The 23,538-nt window shown below is 42.2% G+C and overlaps 1 protein-coding gene across 1 annotated transcript in view; it reads left to right on the top strand.

Annotated features, from left to right (window-relative positions):
- CNTNAP5 (contactin associated protein-like 5) overlaps window positions 1–23,538 on the top strand; it is a 951,880-nt gene that overhangs the window by 521,941 nt on the left and 406,401 nt on the right. Inside the window, exons 9-10 of the mRNA XM_011983413.1 lie at window positions 13,218–13,367; window positions 16,197–16,368. Coding sequence (XP_011838803.1) covers window positions 13,218–13,367; window positions 16,197–16,368 — 322 coding nt within the window. The remainder of the gene's footprint in view (window positions 1–13,217; window positions 13,368–16,196; window positions 16,369–23,538) is intronic.

The following is a 23,538-nucleotide window of genomic DNA, read 5'->3' as shown; positions in this document are numbered from 1 at the left end:
ATATCTCCATATATATATCCCATATATATATCTCCATATATGTATCCCATATATATATCTCCATATATATATCCCATATATATATCTCCATATATATATCCCATGTATATCTCCATATATATATCCCATATGTATATCTCTATATATATATCCCATATGTATATCCCATATATCCATATGTATATCCCATATATATCCATATGTATATCCCATATATATATCCATGTATCAACACACACACACACACCAACATTCATTGCGAAAATAGGTCATACTTTCTTCAGACTTTTTTTTGGTGCTCAGTACTGATTCCTTAAAAGCATTATCACTGAAGGATGAAGGCTGCCAAGTGACATGAGGTCTACCTCAGTAAGGGCCTATCTGCTTCTAAGGACATTGTCCTGCTTTGTGCAGGCTTTCCCATTCTAATTTCCCCTGTGCCCCATCAATCAAGATTAGATCTCTCAGAATTCGAACTGAAAGATCTGATCCATGTGGAGAGTCATGAGCTTCACTGGAGCAGAGAACACCTTCTAGCAGTCTTGCTGGACTGTGAACCTTACCACAAAATCCATTTAGGCAATTCTCCAATGAATGATCAACTACCTGCATAACCTAATTTATATATTTTAAGCTCCCGGTTCTTTTTTACTTTTCATAAGGTACCAGGTGCCATGGGGACTTCTCACATGGTCATGTGGTCATGAGGCTCTCTCAAACTCCACACCCTTTCATTGAGCAATAGATGTCACACTCTATTTTTTAATGAAGGATGTGGCTGCCGTTTTAAAGGCTTTTATGGAGGTGCTTAGAATGGAGTTTAGTATTTTTCAAAACAATCTGAATTACTAAGAAAATAGGACATTTTATAAAGGTAAAGGAGACCACCTGGTTTGTTTTCTTAGGAGGAATAGGGCAGAATGTTTTGAATGTCATGTGAAATGGTAAGCAATCTTAAGAGAAAACTGGCACCACTCTAATTATTTGAAAGGGATTTGACATTTCAATGTTATTTTAATTTTTCTGATGGGAAAATACAAGGCAAGGAAAATCGAAAGAAACAGGCATGGAGTTTTAGCTTACGTTTTTGTTGGTTTGTTTGTTTTCGTTTTTTGTAGTGCTTCTCAAAATGTCAGACATTCTGGGCAAAGAGCTTGAACTCAGTCTTTAGTGGTTGTGCTCCAGCCTACTTGTGCTCTAATCAGATGTAGGACATGAGTAAGTCTTGCTCTGTTAGCCTCGCTGTCCTCATTTGCTGAAGGAGAGGATCAGTCTAGAATCATGGATGCTCCCTCCAGCACTAATCATGATTTCTTGAAAGAAAACAGTAGGTCAACCCCACCCTTTATTGTCTTCGAAGAAATCATCAACCCAAGGCTCTTCTTTTGAAACTGGCGTAAGTGGTCCTGATTGATTGGGAGTACCTAGGGCCAAGCCCCTTGCCAGAGGTCATGCTTCCCAACTCCCAAAACTCCGGTGCACTTTGTGGAGTCAGAAAAGTAAACGTAGCCTCTTTTTGATACCATAGATTTTGTGGATGAGTTGCTTGCCTGGTCTTAAAAAGGTTATGCTATGACTCTTCACAACCTGTTGAGAATTAGAAGACAAATATCCAAACCCGAATAGGGGTTTTTTTTGCAACCTTCCTTAAATCACGGTAGACTACTCTGTGTGTGTGTGTGTGTGTGTGTGTGTGTATGTGTGTGTGTGTGTGTGTGTTTGCCTATGTTGGTAGGAGGGTTAACAAAATATATTAGGCCTTCAAACTATGTTAGTAGAGGAGCAATATTAGTTGTAGGTACCGAAGCTATTTCCTGCAGAGAGAAATCCAGGCAGAGACACAGCAAGGGTCTTTGGCTATGGAACTGGCTTTCTTACAGCTAACAGTTGGTATATGTGAACATCTCTTCAGAAGGCAAAGCAAGCAGCAGTGAGGCAGGCAGAGAGTCCCCTTCGGATTCCATTAAAGCATCTTCTCCCCAGAGCTTCCCAGATGCGCAGTGTACTGCCTTGTTGTCACCAGAGGCATCAAACTCAGACTGGGATTTTCAGGATTAAGGAGTGAGTCTACATTTTAAAGACATGGTTTTGGCACAATCAAATTAAATCTAGAAGGGCAGGGGGGAGAATCCAAACTAAGAGATCTGACCCTGGCAGCTGGCACCACTTGCTCGTTATTAACTGAAAAAGCAAAAGGTGAAAGCTGATCACTTGGGACAGACAAAATCTTTGGACAAAAGGCAACATGGCCAGCAAAGAGCCAGAAATCAAGAAAATACCATGAAGTAGTGTCTATAGTCAAGTCAAATGGCTTATTGAAAATGCCATCTCAGCTCATTCCATTTAATTCCTCGGAGCAAGCAATAGTGTTTATCATATTTCCTCAACCACCTTATAATGTTTCACTCTTTTGATAATTCCTTGAACAGTACTAGTTAGAGAGAAGGTGTTCCAAGCAAAACAAAACAAAACAAACACCAAAAATACCCGTAAAAAGCATTTAAGCCATCCTTTCTATCAGTTAATTTTCTATAGCCAGTAGACTTCTGTGACTTGCTTATTCTTTCTCTACCTCAAAATATGATGACATTCCCGGATCAACAGCCATAATGAATGTTTATTTGATGATTATTGAGCACTGACTACATTTACATTAAATAAAATGTGTCATCCTGTAGCTATGGTCAACACGACCCCGTTAGCTTTCAGAATTTAATCTCAATTGATATTTTCTCAAGAAACCTTTTCAAAGCAGGCTAGGTTCCTTGTTTCTTTGTTTTTTTTTCTCTTTGTAACGTTTGCCCTAAGTATTTATATGTATATATTCATCTGCTCAGGCTGCTATAAGAAAATATCACGGACTAAATGTCTTAAACAACAGAAATATATTTTCTCATAGTTTTGGAGGCTACAAATCCAGGATCCAGATGTTGGCAGGATTGATTTCTTCTGAGGGCCTCTCTGTTTGCTGGCAGATGGTTATCTTTTTTCTGTCTTCACATGGTCTTTTCTCTGTGCATGTCTGTATTCAAATACCTTCTGCTCATAAGGACACCAAACATATGGAAACTTATTTTACCATCATTACCTTTTTAAAGATCCTGTCTCCAAATACAATTGTGTTTTTAGGTACTAGGTGTTGGGACTTTAACATATGCATTTTGCAGGGACATGATTCAGCTCATGCACTGTATATTAATGTGTCTATTTAATTGTTGTCCAATGTGACTTCTCATCACTAGAATGTAAGCAACCATGGAAACAAGTACATTATTTGCCCAAGCCTTGGTCCAACACCTTGCTTACCACACGTCTTCCATAACTATTTGCTACATGCATGAATAAACTAGTGGAGTTGACCTCTAAAACATTTCCGAAAGATAGAATTTTAACAAGGAAAGAAGAGTTGGTAGTGATTTTTAACAAACATTCCTGTTACAACAATTATATTCTGCATAATGTGTCAAACCCAGGAAAGAGCTATACTCAGGGGAGTACTAATTAGATAAAGGGCAAGGGAGCTCCCAGGGGTAGGGAGACGGCCTGGAGAGTTGCATCATGCAGGATGGAAGTACTGTGTGGAATGTTGGCAGCTGGGTGGTTATAGGCTATAGCCCTGCAATTAACAGAGCTGCTCCCCAAATACTGTCCTTTCTCGTATAAGCCATTTGTAGCTAGCCACCACCTGCACATCAAGTAAACATGACGAGGCCGCAAGCTTCATCCTCTGCTTCAATTAAGTTGTCATTAATGCCTCAGTATTTGAGCTAAGATAATGTTAATGAGAAAATCCCATTAGCAAGGGCAAAAACATGGATAGCCACACGGCTACGATTGTCACAACAAGCTGTCTGGTTGAGCACAGAGTTCGAGTTTCAGAAGATAATAACATGATGAAGTATTTCGTGTTATGGAAAACTGAGCAATGCAATTGCCTGAACTTTAAGATACCAAGCAAAGGTTGGAAATGTTTACCAAGGTAGTGATTTCTTGGGCATCTTCAGCTTTTTAAGTTTTGATTAATGACAATGGAAACATTGTATTTCTTAACTCACTGTTTTTTCTCTATCTCTCAAAAGGGAATTGCAGGAGCTAGATTTTTTTTTTTTTATCATAGCAGATTAACCTTGTCAAACCTGCTATCACTTCCCTTTGTCTTTTATAATTTTTACTTTGACAATTCTCTCATATAACTTAGGTTCCTCCCATTGGCTTTAGGAAACTTTTGGAGTATCTACTCTGCACTGAGTGCTGTGGTTGAACCTGGGAGGGGGGCACTGCCCACCAGGAGCTCATAGGCATGGTTGGAAGAGACAGTAAAGAGGCATTAATGAATAATGCACAGGGAAGCACAGGGAAGAGACAACAGGACAGGGGAGAAAGGGAAGGCTTTCTAGAGGTGGAAATGTCACAGCTCGGTTCTGAAGAATAAATAGAATTTGGCCAAATAAGGAGGGAAGGATCGGATGCTCTAATAAGAGATGAGAAATAGAACAAGAACTGGAGGTGTAAGACTATAGAAGCTTAGATGCCTGGGGCCCAGAGGGCAAAAGATGAAGCAACGTTTTGGTCAGGGACCCCAGAGTTTGTGCTGTATCTTGGAGAAAATAAGGAAATAATTCTGTTGAGTTTAGCTTAATGTTTAGCATGTGGATGTTTGATCTCAGCATTCAAGTCTGCTAAGGAAACCACACCTTCACCATCAACCACAAATGTATTGTGACTTCCTAACAGACCCTAACGGATGGCAAAACAAGATGTTTTCCCTTTATGCACCAATCAAGGGTTTTCAGGATCCAGGTTACCTTGAAATATGAGCCAGGCATTAATGACTAGGAAAGGTTTAACCGTGATTTATGGCCAATGCTCACGAGAGGGCCTGCTGCTGACACTTGGCAGTGGAGATTCAGTTGGTCTGATGCTCAATCCATCAATTAGCATTTGGAGAGGGCAGAATGCTGCTCTGCTGATACTGGGGCTGGTAGGGGGGTCCTAAAACATGACTCAGACTCTGACCCCCAGGTACCTGTCATCCCACTGGGAAGTGAAAACTTACATGGACGGATTGTTAATTAATACCACAAGGTGGTAAATATTATGAACTAAATAAATAGATCCGACTGCAGATGCTACAGGAATTTAGAAAGAGAATTCACCACGCACTAGTCTAGTCAAGGAAAGCCTGCTTCATTCATTTCTGGATTTATTAACTTATTCATGTATTCAATCAATCAATCATTCAGCACATTTTATATGCCCTGCACTGTGGTAGGTGGCTGTGATAGAAAGTAATAAAACATATGTTCTCTGTCTGTACAGTTTAGGAAAGAATTTGCTGACACAAAAACTTGGCCTTGGAAGATTGGGGGATGGATTTTGAAAGGAGGAAATCGTAAGGATAGCATAGAGGTGGAGCAGAGGCTGGGTGTGGAAGCCCCAGTTCACTAACTATGTTTACTTAGAGCATAATGAACACATGATCTAGCTGGAGTAGAGAATTCTTGTAAGGATTTTGGAAAATAGCCTGAAAGGACAGAGGGAGACTTGGTTACAGAAACAATAGACTGTCCAGTGTGATTTTCATTCTCTGAGCTCCATGACCCAGTGGCGGAGTATTTGCTGTGAGGTCGATGATAACCTTGCAGTTTAGATAGTTGAATCTAGCAAGGTGTCCTCTATCAGAAAGAGACAGAGGACTGGGAAAAGAAGGGCATCATTAAAGAAATTCCCAGCTTCAGGGATAAGGAGTAGAACAAAAGTAGGAGAGGGAATTTGAAGGCATATGTGAATTCAATCTACCATATGTAGGAAAAAGTTAAGAGAATTTGATAATTGATGGATAAACAGTGTGCCAGGAAAACATAACTCAGGCTCTAAATTGTAGCATAATGGTACTAGTAACAGTAGTATACTCTTCTACTATGTAACTGACATTTTTAGACTTCCTTATTCAATTATTCATATATTGCCCACTTTATTCTCACAAAAGTTGACTGTGAGATAGTCAGCAAAAGTTGACAGCTACCTTCGAATTGTTAAATAACAGCATGTGTGAGAGGACATAGAAAGACTGTTGAATCGAGTTTTCTGGGGATGATAAAGCCTAGAAACTTTCAAGTCAAGCCAATCAATTTGTTTCTGTTTTACAGATGATGTAATAGGTTTAGAGAAATTAAGAAATCTCTCTAAATTTCTGGAAATTGTAAGCGGCAGGCACTTGAGCAAGGAATAGCAGGTGAATAAAGCTATCAAGGAAATCTGTAACAAGTTATCTCCAGGGTTAGAAACAGTCTTTGGGGACTATGATTTGGCCTGGGCTACCTTTTTGCTCTTGTGTGTGGCTGTAATGGCCTAGGGTAGTCACGGCTGACACTTACAGGCCCTGAACAGTCACTTGGTTACAAAGGTTCATTGACACCTTGCAACATTAATTGTGATCTTGCTTTTCATTTTGTCTTCGAAACATAAAAAAGATGTTAAAATATGGTGACCATTGAAATGCAAAGATCTGTTAGAAATTTTATGGAGGAATTGGTGGGGTTAGAGAGACAGAGAGAGAGAGGTACAATTGAGAGCCAGAGTAGAAGAGTATGTCAAGGCTCTGCAACCTCAAAAATATTTTTTTAACTCAACGGCTCTGAGCCAAGGGAAGATTTCCATTCCCACCAAACTCACCTTTTAGCCCACCTGTCCCCCAAATGGTGAAAAAATGTGCTGTTGGTGATGGGGATTTGTGGTGTTGGTGATGGGATTGTGATGTTGGTAATGGAAGGTTGTGGCATTGATGATGGAAGGTTTTGGCATTGGTGATGGAGTGTTGTGGTATTGGTGATGGAATGTTGTGGTGTTGGTGGTGGAGGGTTGTGGTGTTGGTGATGGAGGTTGTGGTATTGTTGATGGGAGATTGATGTTAGTGATGAGGTGTTGTGGTGGTGATGAGGGTTGTGGTGTTGGTGATGGAGGGTTTTGGTGGTGTCAGAGGGTTGTGATGTTGATGATGGAGGGTTGTGGTGTTGATGATGGAGGGTTGTAGTGTTGGTGATGGAGGATTATGATGTTGGTAAAGAGGGGTTGTGGGGTTGTGGTGTTGGTGATGGGAGGTTGTGGTGTTGGTAATGGAAGCTTGTGCTGTTGCTCATGGGAGGTTGTGGTGTTGGTAATGGAGAGTTGTGGTTTTGATGATCGTTCTTTGTGGTGTTGGTGATGGAGGGCTGTGGTGTTGATGATGGAGGGTTGTAGTGTTGGTGATGGAGAGTTGTGATGTTGGTGAAGGAGGGTTGGGTGGTGATGGGGGTTGTGGTGTTGGTGATGGAGGATTGTGGTGTTGGTGATGGGGGCTTGTGGTGTTAGTGATGGAGGGTTGTGGTGTTGGTGAAGAGGGGTTGTGGTGTTGATGATGGAGGGTTGTAGTGTTGGTGATAGAGGGTTGTGGTATTGGTGAAGAGGGGTTGTGGTGTTGGTGATGGAGGGTGGTGATGTTGGTAGTGGAAGGTTGTGGTGTGATGATGGAGGGTTGTGATGGTGATGGGGGATTGTTATTACCATCTAGTGAGCAGGAGTGCTGCTGCACATCCAACACAACAGGCATACCACAAGACACCTACTCACGCCTGTAATTCTAGCACTTTGGGAGGCTGAGGCAGGTGGATCACTTGAGGTCAGGAGTTCAAGACCAGCCTGGCCAACATGATGAAACCCCGTCTCTACTAAAAATACAAAAAAATTACCCGGGCATGGTGTTAGGTGCCTGTAATCCCAGCTACTCAGGAGGCTGAGCCAGGAGAATCGCTTCAACCTGGGAGGCTGAAGTTGCAGTGAGCCGAGATCAGCCACTATACTCCAGTCTGGACAGCACAGTGAAAAAAAAAAAAAAAAAAAAAAAAAATACTGATTTGTGCTACATGGATGAATCTTAGAAACATAATGCTAAGGAAAAAATACCAGTCAGAAAATAGAGCATAATGTATAATTTTATTTATATCAAGTGCCCAGAATAGGCAAATCCATAGAGTCCCAAAGGTAGATTAGTGGTGGTTGACCAGGGCTGGAGGTGCAGGGATAAGGGGATTGGGGGACAGTATATCAAGGTTACAGAGTATATTTAGGGGATGATGACATGTTTTAAAAATTGATTGTAGTGATTGTATAACTGAATCTATTAAAAACCACTGGGTTTCACACTTTAGATGACATATATGGTATGTGAATTTTACCTCAATAAATCTGTTACCAAAAAAATAAAATAAAAATAAAAGCAAAGTAGAATTCAGTAGCAGAACATAAAACTTTGCAGAGCTTTTTGGTCATCAAAGAGATGGCAGGAGCAGGGCAGGGCTGGCTGGAGTTGCCAGCATGATGAGCAAAAGGAGCTCAGCCCCAGTACCCACACTTCCCTTTGAACGCTGGCTCTGCCTCTGAGCAGCCATGGGGCCCTGGGCAGCCTCTCCACTTTTCTCTGTTACATCTATTACATGAGGGCAATCAACTTGACCTCCAGGACTATTGTAAGAATTAGGAATTATATTATTTAAAGTGCCTGGCACATTGTAGGCATTTGTTACTGGTAGTGTGATGTATTATTAGCTATTTTTACAATTGGGGTATTTCAAAGGTTCATTTGCAAGTTCAGTAGCAAGGATGAAAACTGTCATTCTTTTTTTCTCTATGGAGAAAATCTTCCAAGTCTTTATTTGATTCCTAGGAAAGCACAGGGCAGCCTATTTAACTCTCTCTCTCTATAAGGAACCCTTTATACTGATGCCCTAGGCTGAATTCCAGCGCCTAAGAGAAGCCATGAGAACAAAAGTGAAGAGGACAAAAAAGTTTTCTGTCTTTTATTTCAGTTTGAACAGTTTGTCAGGTTTTTTAAGATTATAAAAAATGTACATTAAAAAACATTGAAAATTCCGGTATAACATAAAAGAAAAAAAAAACAAAAATAATCTGTGATTCTGTCAGTCTACATTATTGCAGTGTTTTTCTTGGTGTTAGTTTTTAACAAAATGGGAATCATGCAGCACGTACTATTTATTAAGAACTTCTCTCTTATCAAGATATCAGTAGCATTCTTGGACATTGTGATGTTTATTGACTACGTTATATACCATATTAGGAATAAACCATGTTTGCTTTACCTAGTCTGCTACTATTGGAAATAGGGGTAGCAGTGAATTTTTGCTATTGTAAATAATGGTGTCATGAACTATCTTCACCATAAATCTTGGCTACAGCTCTGTTACTATTTTAGAAATAATTCTTCAGAATAAAATTCACAGGAAATGAGGTATGACATTCTTGGGATTTTTGATGCTTACTGGTGTATTGTCTCCCAGAAAGAATGTGCAAATTTAGGTGGCTGAAAACAACATATAAAATTGACTATTTCCCTCTATTCTCATTGAGATTGAGTATAATCAGTTTTTATCCTTTATTAGTCTGGGAGATGGCAAATAATACCCGACCTGTCTTTAAAGTTCAGAAATTGTATGTTTGTCCTCATCTGTTTCTGGAACCCAAATCCCATCTTTTAGGCCTCAGTTCCTAAATCATGGGGGTGCTTAGTGCCCCATATTGGCCCTCAATATCCTGCTCTTCTCCCCTAAGAGCATTTCTTTTGCCCCCATCAAGACATTCTTGGCCTAAAAGGTGTTGCTTTCCTGTTCTCCTCATTGGACATGTCTATTCTTTCAAAGCTATTTATCTCAAGGAGGTTTGGGAAAAAAGCAGTCGGATAAGGTGATTTCTTCCTAATTGTTGAATGATTAATAGCACTTCCACTTTTACCTTTAAGAGAGTATTCTTAATAACAAAATGTCGGAGAGTCTCTAGGGATATTATTTTGGATCTATTAACAGAATGAAGTGAAAACGAGGACCAGTTGAAAGTAGAGATTTTTAGCTGGGGATGTACCACTTCACTTACCTTGGAACCCGTGCCCGAGCAGCTCTCCTGGGCTAGTTCCAATTTCTCAGCTTCTTTCCTTTCTCTTCTGACACCTCCAATGACATGGCTCCCGACCCTGGCTGCATAATGTAACTCCAAGTCCTGGGATAATCCCCAGAAATCTGACTTAATTAACCTGGAGTGATCCCCAGGTTCTGTATTTTCAAAAGCTCCCCAGGCAATACCTGCATCGAGAACTATTGTTCTAATAATTTTCCTCCGCAGAGCTAAACTTTTCACCCAGGCTCCCCCTGCAGGGACTGGGGACCATGTAGAAAAAGGCCAAATGAAAGAAAAGGCAAACCAAAAAAAAAAAAAGAAGAAGAAGAAGAAGAAGAAAACAACCAACCAAGCAAACCCTCATTATGTAAAAACTTGAAAGAGAGAAATGGATGGCGATGTGGGGAGAGGACAAGACCCACAATCAGAACAGATGATCCTACAGACACCCATTGAGCAGACCTCTCCTCTCAGGCCAGTGCCTTCTGTAACATGAATAGATGATAGATAACTAATTGGAGGGGACACTCACTGTGGCCTCTATAAATACATTCTTCTCTACTGTAGCCCTGATGCCTAGCAGGGTGCTTGGCCTTTAGGGAGTATTTAGAACTTTTATTCTGAACTAGTTACTAACGCCCTTCCAGTCTAGAGTCTACCTGCAGATACAGTCCCATATGTTATGCGGATGTATTCAAATGAGTATGCAAATGAACATGTTTAAAAAGGACTTACAATTGACTGTCTTCCCCAAATAACCCTGAAAGAAGTCAAATGTTCATCACCAAGAAACACCTGACAGATTCTCTGTCTCATTAGCAGAATCCCTGTGTTCAGGACCCAAACCCTGGTCTTGTCTGAGGACAACTGCCTTTGGGAGGAAGTGGGACCACCAGGCTGAGAAGCCTCTGGGTTCTCTTCTTCACCCCAAGCAGATGTTCAGGGTTGAAGTGGAGACTAACTTTGAGAGATCTGGCAGAAAACACATCGGGTGTCCTATATCTGGGATGCTCTAAGCAGATGGGTCACAGCTGCCCAGGTGCAAATACAGCTGGGCTCCAAGCCTGGTGCTGTGCTTCTCCCAGGGCAGCCTGGGAGCTCAAGGGCACCAGCCATCTGGGAGCTCAGGGGCACCAGCTCTTCACTTGCCACTCTGAGGGGCTGCCACACCTCTGTGGTGATCCTCAGTGTTTTCTTCCCAGCTGGCTGCTTTGGGGCTGCTCCAGTAGACTCTACCAAGGCAGGTCTGTTTTACCTGCAGAAATAGCTCTAAATCCATCACTTGCTTTGCATTTTCACTGCTGCTACTTCAGGTGAGATCCTCTCATTCTGCCTCCGGGGACTCTGCAAGCAATAGGACCTGTGAGTTCTGCCTCCAGCCTTGACCCCTCCCAGCTGCTACCATTGGCTCTTGTGCTAGCTGATTCTTTGAATAAACATCTCCAACCCTGATATTACCATCCTAGAGAGCCCTCATGGACTCCCATGTGCTAAAGCTGTAATTTTCATCTTTGGCTGCACATTAGAACCACCCAAGGAGCTTTTTAAAAAATGTAGATGCTTAGGGCCCATGCCCAGGGATGCTGATGGAATTGGTTTGGGAAAAGTGCTCTTCAGAATCATTTGTCAAAGGATATTGTTTAAAGTCCTCCTGAGCCTGGCACGTGAGACCCCTGGGAGATTGGATCCTCTTTCCAGCTCCCTTCATATTGGCATCTCCTGCTTCTCAGTCCAGACCTTTGTTTCTTTATACAGGCTCTGTGTCTCCTGGAACCCTTGCTCCCAGAATCACAAACTCTTGCTCATTTTCCACAACTCCCCTTAACTGTCACCCACTTCTGTGAAACATTCTTGGGATCCTCTCATGGAGTTAGTTAGACTTTCTTTCTTCTCTGCTCATATGTTGCTGTTCCACCCAGAATTGCAAAAGGTGGTGTTGTTTGCTTACTTCTCTGTCTACCCCACTAGCCTGAACTCAAAAGACGTTATTTTAATCTTCCTTGCATATCTCTCTGCCTCTTAACAATGGACTACCCTAGGGTAGAGATCATGTGATGTTAATATCCATACCCTCTAATGCCGAAGACCATTTCGTATTTGTCGCTCTGTTCATTTTTTAAGCTAACATGACTGCCAACGTATGATTGAAATGAACTATTCTGCATTAGCTGCTGGACTAACTGGTGTTATCCCCACAATGGCCTGTTAAGTACAGTCATTGTCCTCTTTGCAAGTGAGGAAACTGACACAATGAGAGGAAAGACAACTCAACGTGTAACAGGGCACAATAAATGACTGTTTAGAATTTAGAATTGTGTGGCTATGTGCTCTTGCCACACAAAGTCTTTGTAACCAATCAGTTAATATGCCTTTATTTTCTTCAGCAAGCACTTTGCACCAACAGGACACAGAGTCTTCATAGATGATAAACTCTTTAAAGGAAATAGTTGAAACCTCATGACTAGTTCCCAATACAGTTTTCTCAGTAAAGTGGGTCAGCAGCACAGGGTACACCAAAGACAGCTGGAGCAATGGAATAGGAGAGAAAAGAACTTTACAAAACCACCCACCTTTCTTCCAGTGCCTTTAGAGACAGTCATGCCTCATTTCATTCGATCCCTTTGACAGTGATAAGGGGCAGGAATTATAATATTTACAGATGATAAAATCAGAGCTTAATGAAGGTGAGTAACTTAGACAATGTCACCTAATTTAGAATGAAAAATGCTGCAATTGGATTAGTATGTTACCTCTCTCCAACAGCAGGCTGCCTCTGCCTGGTACATCATTGGAATCCAGCTTTCCTCATCTACTTTAAAAATAGCTCACTTTTTCCTAAAATTGTTTGTAGGAAAGTGTGAGAAAACTAAAATTGCCCATAACTCTACCACTCAGATAAAATTGCTGGTAATATTTTGAGTTCTTTTATTTTTCTGTTTTTTTCCTCTGCATTTATACAACAACAGATCAGAATATGTGACATAACTTTGGTTGTGGTATGTACAACATTTTGTATTTTTCCCTTTTGTTTTTAAACAAAACATATCAGAAGCAGTTTAGCCATCTTTTTTCAAAAAGAAAGGGATTAGAATGAAGTGGTACAAAGAGGAAGAACAATGCTTTTTATGAACCTTCCAAGGGCTTGTATCCAGCCGAGTGAGGAGTGGGTTTGCTCTGAGAAGGGCATGGACGGCAGCAGGCTGGGAAATGAACCCCCTTTCTCCAGGCCTTCCGGACCCATCATCTCTAGGCTTGCTCTCTTGTTTCTCTTGCAGGCAGCAACTTGAATGATGGCTTGTGGCACTCAGTTAGCATCAACGCCAGGAGGAACCGCATCACACTCACTCTGGATAATGAAGCAGCACCCCCAGCTCCTGACAGCACTTGGGTGCAGATTTATTCTGGAAATAGCTACTACTTTGGAGGTAAATTCTCCAGCCTTTAAGAGGGAAAATAAACAAGGGAGGGAAAATGAAGTGGGCAATTATTTCGCTATGGTGGTTCTGGCTTGCTCAATTAGACAATTATCCCCCCTGCCCAACATACACACACACATCCTCAATCTCAAAATAGTGAGAAGCAAAATCTCTCACAGCTGTGTGCAAATATAAATTATCTAGGTCAGTGCTGAGGAAGAAAAGAACTTTAGCTACAAGAGCTGGTGTTATATAACACATCCAAAGGAGATTTTTGTAGCCATGCCAAGCCCTGTGATCACATGGGAAAGGAGAAACTCAGTTCGAAACTTGGAGAAAGTGTATCAAGAGTCAGCAGTACCTGCAAGAGGCAAAATCCAGGTGGAAAGGCACAACCAGCATGCTCAGCACCTGGGTCCCTCCCCTGCCACTTTCCTCTCTTAGTCCCCTGTCCCCTCCTTCCCCACATTCCTAGAGATCATGCCCACAGAGAGCCAGGAATGAGGTGGAACTAGGAGGCCCATGAACTTGTAACTCCACGTGTGGAAGCCAGTTCAGATTGTTCAGATTCTGCCTTCTCTGATGTTAAGTGAATCCTGGGAACCTTTCCAATGACAGAAACACAAGGGCAAGCTGATGGGGAAGAAAAACATATAATTAGGCATCTACTGAATTTTTATAAATGCATATATATGTATGTATTTAGTCTTTCAAAAGTATTTTTCAATAAAAATTAATATCTAGTTTCATAGTTAGTTGTTTGTATTATAGAAACAATCTCTGAAAATGATGTAACCTCAATAGCTGTCTGACCTTGAGAAAGGTACTTATAGTCCCTAAACTTCCTAATCTGAAACATGGGGAAATAAGTTCACCTCCAAAATTTCAGGAAAAGTTAAGTACAACCAAAGTTTAAACGTATAGCACAGAGTGTGCCACATGGCAGGGGATGGGGAAACTGGCTCCACCTCCTTTAGATATAAGTCAGGGTCTGGTCTACAGTTTCCTTATTCTTTTCCTATTAGTAAATTGAAGAGAAGTATTGTATAAAATTATGCATAGTCTCTTAAACAGAATTTACAGGTCACTTCTCTCATACCAATGGAATGTGGTTAAAGCTTTAAAATGCAAAAGGGATTTTGCACAGGTGCAGTGTATATCTCAACATCTCCTAGGAGGGAAGCAATATCTTTGTGGCTTGATTTTAGGGTGAGGAAGGGCCTGTGACCTTTACCTCAAATCTCCTCCCCCTGTGCATGGCTTAACAAATTCCTTTAGGAAGGGAATACACGTCCAGTCTCTGCAAAAGTTTTATGACTTACCTCATTTAATTTATGCAGAAACCTTGTGCAGTACATAATACCCCCACGTAATAGATAATAAAACTGGTGTTTGCTGAGATGAAAGAATTTGTGCAACGCCATAGAGCTCATGAATTCAAATCCAGATCTGTGTTCCCACAGCCCACCAGTGAAAACAGAGATTGGAACAAATGTATTATAAAGATCGTAGAACAAGGGTGTTGGGGTCCACAAAGATAACCTCACAGACCGAATAATTGTGCATCTTACGCAATATTTCAGCATCAGAGGGAAAAACGCTATCTTGAATTTATTCCTGAGGGAAATGTTTGTTACTAATCCTGATACAATAAGCATCTGACATGCCTCAGAGACAAAATGGCTGTCCTGCCTCAGTTGAAGGACTGTTCTTAGTGGCAAGTTTTAAGGGACCCTGGGTTTAGAACGTGAAGATTTATCAGTGATTTGAACAGTGTTTAAACAAACGCCCCACACGTAGACTGTAAACTTAAGGAAGGTGAAAAATGAGTTTCAGTAATAATAGTCAACTTACATAAATTCTCTCTACAGCTTCAATTAGAAATTGTAGCATCTCTCTTCGTTTTATAGTGTGCCTGTGAGCTGTTAACCAGCTGCTGGGCTTCAGCCCAGCAGTGACTGTCTATTAAAGATGGCTGAAATAATTCCCAGTTATTTATGGGTTATTACCATGGTTTCAAGCTTGCATTCCCATATGCTCTGAACCTATTAAAGCCATTGGGATGGAGTTTGTAAGGAGCACAAGCACTCATATCCCTGAAAGGCTCTATACCCATCTTAATGAGAATTAGATATGCCCTGGTTGCAAGCTACACTAAATCAGTGTAATTTTTTTTTAAGAACACCCTTTAAAAAGGTATAGTGTTAACCTTTCCCATATGCTATTACAGCCCTAAAATGACATGCATTTAAACCCTTAGTTCCTTCTAAAACCAGCAAAATGTCTGATTTTGCTTTGCACATCACGTCAAAATTCCAGTTGCGCTCCTGTGTGTACCTTTCTCAGGAACTAAGCCTGTTAATGCTAACAATTAACCGGACAATTCCTCTGCTGCCATCCCTACCCAACCATCCCTACCCAAAGCATAATTTCCTTTGAAAGCGTAATTCAGAAAAGATATGTATTTCAAGACAGAACCAAAATTCTGAAGTAGCTATAATACGTTTCTTCCTTGGGATGAGTGAAGGATGCCATATGAAAGAATAGAAAATAGCTTACCCCAAGGAAAAAAAAAAAGTAAGAAGGAGACACCTGTTACAGTATTGATATTCCCTTTGCCATACTTATTATTTTCTCTACAGTGATGGAGTATGCCCTGTTTTGTACCAATTCTGTCCCCTCCCTGAGAATGCTAGGATTTACAACAAAAAGGGTGTGCACTGATGTGAATGAGAAAGCACCAAAATAATTAGACCTCAAGGTCTTCCATCAATAGGTCGCCAAAGCAATGACGGATCATTTCAGCATTTTTCTTCATCTTTTTTCTCTGTCCCACAGGGTGCCCCGACAATCTCACCGATTCCCAATGTTTAAATCCCATTAAGGCTTTCCAAGGCTGCATGAGGCTCATCTTTATTGATAACCAGCCCAAGGACCTCATTTCAGTTCAGCAAGGTTCCCTGGGGAATTTTAGTGATTTACACATTGATCTGTGTAGCATCAAAGACAGGTAATTATTGTCTCTTCTCCTCTGTTCTCCCACCCCCTTCCCATTCTCACTGTTCTAAATATGAATTTCTTTAAGCAAAATTCTAATCCACCGACATTAGCCACATTAGACATAATTGAGTTGCCTAATGGAAAATATTTCTGAAAGGATTTCAGGCCCAGAGAAAAATGGTTTAAATTAGTTGAGTCTCTCTTCATGTTGACTTGCAGCAAATGGGATATGCAAATTAAATCAAAATACAAATTTGTGAAAGGATTAAAATTTTATGCATAAACAACATTTGATTACTTTGAAGTTAAAGCAAAAAGGAGGAAGGAATTACTTCTCTCCTAAACCATTTCATTTTTCACTGCTGTGGGTGTCCTTTCTAACACAGACAGATGAGCATTGGACCATCTGAGAAGTCTGCAAAAGAGGTTCACGAATGCCCAATAACACACAACTACTCCTGGGTTTGGCTGTTTTTTGGTCTTACTGCCCCTACCACTGCTTCTCTGGTCCAGAGGAGATCAGAAAAACTCACTCTAGCTCTCCATTTCCCCTGAGATCTTGCCCTCCTTATAATAGAAGTTTGTAAATGCAAAGACACACTGCAGAAAACCAAAGAGGATGGATTCTGAATTTACATCAAAGTTTACCATGTTCTTCTTCTTTCCTCTCCAGAGCCTACCTCCTTCATTCTTCCAGTTCTTCTCACCCTTGTCAAAATATCATTTATAGAATGGGCGAATAATGTCTGTTCAGTGCTTGCCTGTGTGTTGATGAGACAGGGTCTCTGCTTATGTTTCATCAGGGAATAGATTAGCCATTACAATAAAGTGAGATACATGACCAAGAAGTGCACCCTTATTTGTCAGACACACAGCAGCAGCAACTTAGTCTGACCCCAGAGAATGAGTCCAAGAAGGTTTCAGAAGGTAGTGCTGAGTTGAATCTTAAAGGAGAAGACACTGGCAGGCTAGGCTGAGGTTGAGAGGGGAAGGGAGATTGGCGTAGAAGCAGGAGAAAGCATGGATTGCAAGTATTTCATCAACTCAAAATACTTTTTTGGCATTTGAAATCTCTAATAGTTGAGTTGGCAATATCTATTTTTCATAGTGGCATATAAAGTAATGGTATATCTTACAATTAGTGGTGTCTTAGATTAAATAATATATAGCTCAGTAGGGATGGTAGGTCACTGTGGATGGTGCACATGGTGTAAATATGTCCAGAGATGTGGGGGCAGGACCAGTCATGAAGAACTTTGTGTACCAGTGGGATTTGGTTTCATGCTCTTGGTGAGAACCATGGAGGAAGGTGGCTAGCTTTTCCTAGCAGAAAGAGTACTCAAGAAGAAGTGAGAAAGGTGGATTGGAAGAGAGCTTGCCTACAACTAGGCAGGTGATTGCCCAGTTGGGGAGAGGGATAATGAGTAGTAGCAGGTAACTCTACTGAGGGGCACAGAAATCGGCCATGCAGTACATAGTCTCTGCTAACGCTGAAATGAGCTGCATAACTTGGTGAAACTTTCCACACATTTCTCCGTTAACATCGCTATGCATGGGATCATCAACAAATCATGCAAATTTTCTGTCTCTTCTGCTTTATTTTTTTTTCTATTTGACCGGCTGAAAAAGTGGTAATAAAATATGTGCTTCATTAAAATGTGCTAGTTTAGCGCTCGGAGAATAAAAGTTATTGCAGGCAATGGTTGCCAGACCAATAGTGTTTAGTAATGGCGTGGGAGAAGCATCCTACTTCATCAGCCAGTGCAGCCTCTTCCAAAGTGTTGATCAATACAGGGAATATTTATCAATAGGGGTCTCTAATGCTACCTTAATTTTTAATCAAGCAAGCTCTCATTATTTTTGATTGCATGAAAGTCATTGCCATATACACCGCTTCATTACTTTTGTGTAATTGTAGTCTTGTATAATTGGATTACATACAATTGTGCTTTCGTTAATTGTATAATAAGGGATTGTGTTTAGTTTCGTGGGTAAATGGTTAAGTTTTTCTTGATTTACCAGGCGCTGTGTCTAACAGAAGGGAAAGCTGCGGCAAGGGACTGTGCTTGAGTCACTATTTCTTGAACTCATATTTAATGTTACCTGAAGAGGGGCAGGAGTTACAAGGGCAGGTGGTTTCTGAATCTGGTGTTTCACTTTTAATGTGTGAATCAGTGTGAACTGGATTTCAGGTTAAGTACAAACTCTTTGCCTTCAAGGAGCTTGCTATTTGGTGGGAGAGAGGAGGGGAATAGGCTGGCAGTGGTTTTCCTTACCTGGACAGCTGTCTGGAAAGCCCACAGAGGACAGCCTGAGAATTTCTTCTTACTCTGAGACTCCTTTCCAATCGCTTGTTACAGGCCGTAGAGACCCAGGTCTCCATCTGCCTCTTTGTGGTTATCCTACCCCTTCTTTTTCTCTCTCAAAGTGAAGTGGGATCCCACCCTGCCAGCTTTTCTTTTATGCTGGCCCCAACCCGGCATCTTACTAATACTTAAAGAGTCTTAGTGCTGGTCACGTGGGAAAATCTAAAGACATCTAAATCTAAATCTAAAGACATCTAAAGCAGCATTCCGGCCGGGCACGGTGGCTCACGCCTGTAATTCCAGGACTTTGGGAGGCCAAGGCAGGTGGATTAACTGAGGTCAGAAGTTTGAGATCAGCCCGGTCAATATGGTAAACCCTGTCTCTACTAAAAATACAAAAACCAGCCAGGCGTGGTGACACATGTCTAATCTCAGCTTCTTGGGAGGCCGAGACAGGAGAATCGCTTGAACCCAGGAGATGGAGGTTGCAATGAGCCGAGACAGTGCTACTACACTCCAGCCTGGGCGACAGAGTGAGATTCCGTCTCAAAAATAAATAAATAAATAAATAAATAAATAAATAAATAATAAAGTAGCATTCCTACCAGAGGCACCAATGTTCCAAAATCTCAAGGGCTCCCTCCAGTTTAGTTCGTTTAAGCAACTTCCTTTTGAGGTGGTACCTAAGACCCTGACATCTGCTGCCCGGTTTGCACTGTTTACAAACTACCTTTGACATTTCATCCTGAGCAAAAGCTGAAAGGGTCTCTTCTCAGGGATTAAGAAACTTTAACCGATGTGCATCTCAGGGATGGGCAAATTACCAAATCTTCTGGCTTCTGAGAGGAAAGGAGTTGGAAGAACTGGCCTTGCGCACAGCTCTGGAAGCAGGAAGGTGTTGGTGTTGGGCAGCTCCAGTGCCTGGCAGTGCATGGGCAGGATGGGGGAAGGAAGCGGCAGCAATTAGAATAAGGCATTCCTGACCCACACTGTGCCCTGTTCACGGTCCTTCTGAACCTCTAGGGCACAGTCTGCAGCTGCTGCCCCTCTCCTGCAGACCAAACCACCAGCCTCATAATCTCTGCACCCTAAGCCCCTGTCCTTCATAATAACCATCTTTCCAGCCTCTTTGACTTGAAGTAGGCAAAACACAATAGTCTAAGCCAGCGGTCCCCAACCTTTTTGGCATTCAGGGACTGGGGGCTTGGGCAGGGATGGTTTTAGGGTGCTTCAAGCACGCACATTTATTGTGCACTTGATTTCTATTATTGTTACATTGTGATGTATAATAATTATGCAACTAAAGTCAGTGGGAGCCCTGAGCTTGTTTTCCTGCAACTAGGTGGTGTCATCTGGAGGTGATTAAAAACAATGACAGATCATCAGGCATTAGATTCTCATAAGGAGTGTGCAGCCTAGATCCTTCACATGCACAGTTTACAATAGGGTTTGTACTTCTGTGAGAATCTAATCCTGAAGTTGATCTGATAAGAGGCGGAGCTTAGGTAGTAATGTGAGCAACGAGGATTGTCTGTAAGAACAGACGAAGCTTCGCTTGCTCACCCGCTGTTCACCTTCTACTGTTTGTTCCAGTTCCTAAGAAGCCACGGACCAGTACTGGTTCTGGTTTGTGGCCCAGGGCTTGAGGACCCCTGGTCTAATCTATCACAGAGAAAAGTCACTTTCAATAAGGCTTCATTCAGTGAACAGCTGTTGATTCACCCTCTGTAGTTCTGTCTTATAGGTAGGCGTTGAGCGAGAGAGTGAGACTGACTTACATCTCTCCCTGAGCAGGATGTGATGCTGTAAAGGTTCTAGAAGCCCTGGGAGTCCAGAGGCACTAATATCCCCACTTTCTAAAAGGGGAAAGCTAAGACCTGGAGACGTATGTCAGTGTTCTCAAGGTCCCACAGGGCCGAAGTTCTGATCAAGAGTCAGGCACTGTGAGTATTCTGTCCCTGGTACTATCTAGCAAAGAGGCACTGATCTGGAAATGGCAGTCACTGTGGGTCCGTGTCTCTAAATGTGTAACCCCATTTTCCGATTGTCGACCTAAAAGGAAAAAGCTGACGCAAAATTAATATAAGTAGAGAGTTCATTTGGGCCAAGCTTGCTTGAGGCAATCCAGGAGCACGGATTCAAGTTGCCCTGAATAGACACTTGGATTAGCAGCTGTTGCAACTGGGTTTCTAAAGGCAAATATGAGGACAAGGAGTGAACTGACATAAAGTTCTGCCAGGAATTCTCAATGGTTTACAGGTGACAGATTTGATTAGCGATTGGCTGTATATTGTTAAGCTGTAGGGTGTGGGTTGTAGTGTGTCCAGTGCAGCATGATTAGGTTAACAACAAGCAGTTCCAAGAAATAAGTACACAGCGCAAAGTGGGGGTGTTGAGTATGACTGGGGTGTCCTTTTAATATTTCATGGGCCTGATCAGTAAAAGGACTTGCATTCCTCACATAAAAGTTGTTTTCTTTTCTCATGCTCAACCAGATCGAATTTTCAAGAATATGCAATATGTCAGATTCTTTGTAACATTCATGTGCCTAATGCAATTCCTTCCATAAGGGGACGTTCAGAGTGGTATGCAATGTCTAGCAGGGCCTGAGTGGAGTAAGGTGAGCCAGGTTCAAAGAGTCTCCGCCCCACGTCCATGTAGATGGTTCCCAGTCAATTCCAGGAGCCGTGTCCAGTCCTGTGAGGTTCAAGATCCAGGACAGGAGAGGCAGATTAGCAAATGCTGTTCAAGAGCATCCACAGGAGACAGGCTCCAAGGTATGAAGCCATACCAGGAGGGGAAAAACAGGGATGCTGATGAGGAAGGTGTCTGAGATGGGGAGAAGCAGAGGACATACCTGGAAAAAGTTCAGAATCTCAGTGCAGGTGGCAGCAGCTTTGAGAGGCAGCAGGGCATGTTTAAATCCACCCCGCCCACAGCCTTAGATGTGATACACATTATTTAAACTTTTGTTCATGTTTTCTCTTTTGCAAAGCCAGGATCAGAAAACCTACTTTTGTGCTAAGAGTTGAATGAGAGAGGGAGAGAGAAATGAGAGCGTGCGATAAGTCAGGTGTTCAGTTGCATGACTGGAATGCAGTGGATGCTCAATTAGACGTTCACCGCGTTAATTCCTCTGGCTAAAGGTTTGCCACTTCTCTGGTTTCCACGGGGAGAGAAAAGGCTTAAGTGCCCCGCCAGTCTTTCCCCAAATCCCACTGATGCAAGTGATCCTCAGTAGTTTCTGAGGAGATTCCCATGTGAATATTTCACATGCATCCCCTCTCCCAAATCAGTCCGCTTTGTGACTCCCCTTGGGCTTTGGTCCCACTTGTTCAGAGGACCTGCCCCTCAGGGCCACCAGCCATGGCCCATTAGGAAAGCACTCATCAATTTGGGTGCCAAGGTTGTGGTCTTCAGATTTTCCTAAAGCATTAGTCTCAAGATCAGGACTAGAGTGAGCCTAGAGAATAAAATTTAAGGAGACCCCGACTTCTAGGTTCATGCATGTGTGGATCCTGCATTTGCAGAAACCTGAGAGTGAGGGCCTCTTTAAATCTTGTAGGCAAATTGGAACATTTTAACATCAGAATCACCAGAAATGCTTGTTAAAACACAAATTACGGGGGGGTGGAGCCTGGAAATTTGCATTTCTAAGAAATTCCTGGGTGATGCTGCTGCTACTGGGCTGGCCTGATGGTCATACTTTGAGAACCATGCTGTAAAACTTCTACTCCTGGAGGACACAGCATTGTGTGGAATCTGCAAAGCTGGTGTGGGTGTGGAGGAGAGGGATGGTTCCTGCCCCACCCAGGGCCTCAAGCAGCTACTATCCTGGCCAGAGTCTCTCTGAAAAGTTTTTGCAGCTCCCTCCATGTCCCAAAGTCCCTTTCTCCAAAGAGGTGTTGAAATCAACCCAAGGGATGCTGCAGGTGTCCACTGAGTTTCTTCCCTCTCTGAGCTTTCCTGATTTTCCTCTCTCAGTTCCTCCCCTGCTTCCCACTACAAACAAAGGCTTCATGAATAACAAGGAAAATGATCAGATCCTCTGGTATGCCTCAGTGAGGGGTATTTTGGCCGGAGGAAAGTGTGGTTCTAGAGCAGCTACAGCTGCTGACAAGCGTAACTGTTTGTTGTGAGGTACTCATGAATGTCACAGCTTGATCTTTCCTTCTAACACACTTCACAGCCTGTGGGAGGTGGCAGTGCCTATATAACAGCAGTGACTCCACCTCTCCCCAATATTGTCTACACAACTTTATAAAGATCGATGGACACTCTTTTGCAGCAACACGGATGGTACTTAAGTGAGACAAGTTAAACACAAGAAGACAAATATTGCATGTTTTTACTTGTAAGTGGGAGCTAAATAACGTGGACATACGGACTCAGACAGTGTGGAATGATACGCAATGGAAAAGTGAGGAAGGTGGAGTGAGGTGGATAATGAGAAATTACTTAATGGGTTTGTGATTGAAAAGTGGTCCCGATCCAAACCTTCAGAGAGAGTTCTTGGATCTCGCACCATAAAAAATTTGGAGTGACTCCATGGAGTAAAGTGAAAGCAAGTTTATTAAGAAAGTAAAGGGGCCGGGCACGGTGGCTCAAGCCTATAATCCCAGCACTTTGGGAGGCCGAGACGGGCGGATCATGAGGTCAGGAGATCGAGACCATCTTGGCTAACACAGCGAAACCCCATCTCTACTAAAAAAATATAAAAAACTAGCCAGGCTTGATGGCGGGTGCCTGTAGTCCCAGCTACTCGAGAGGCTGAGGCAGGAGAATGGCATAAACCTGGGAGGCGGAGCTTGCAGTGAGCTGAGATCCGGCCACTGCACTCCAGCCTGGGCAACAGAGCGAGACCCTGTCTCAAA

This window comes from Mandrillus leucophaeus, unplaced genomic scaffold (assembly GCF_000951045.1).
Source record: "Mandrillus leucophaeus isolate KB7577 unplaced genomic scaffold, Mleu.le_1.0 Scaffold25, whole genome shotgun sequence".
Classification (NCBI taxonomy): domain Eukaryota; kingdom Metazoa; phylum Chordata; class Mammalia; order Primates; family Cercopithecidae; genus Mandrillus; species Mandrillus leucophaeus.
The sequence above is the reverse complement of the archived record's forward strand: the minus strand, read 5'-3'. Positions and strand labels throughout refer to the sequence as shown.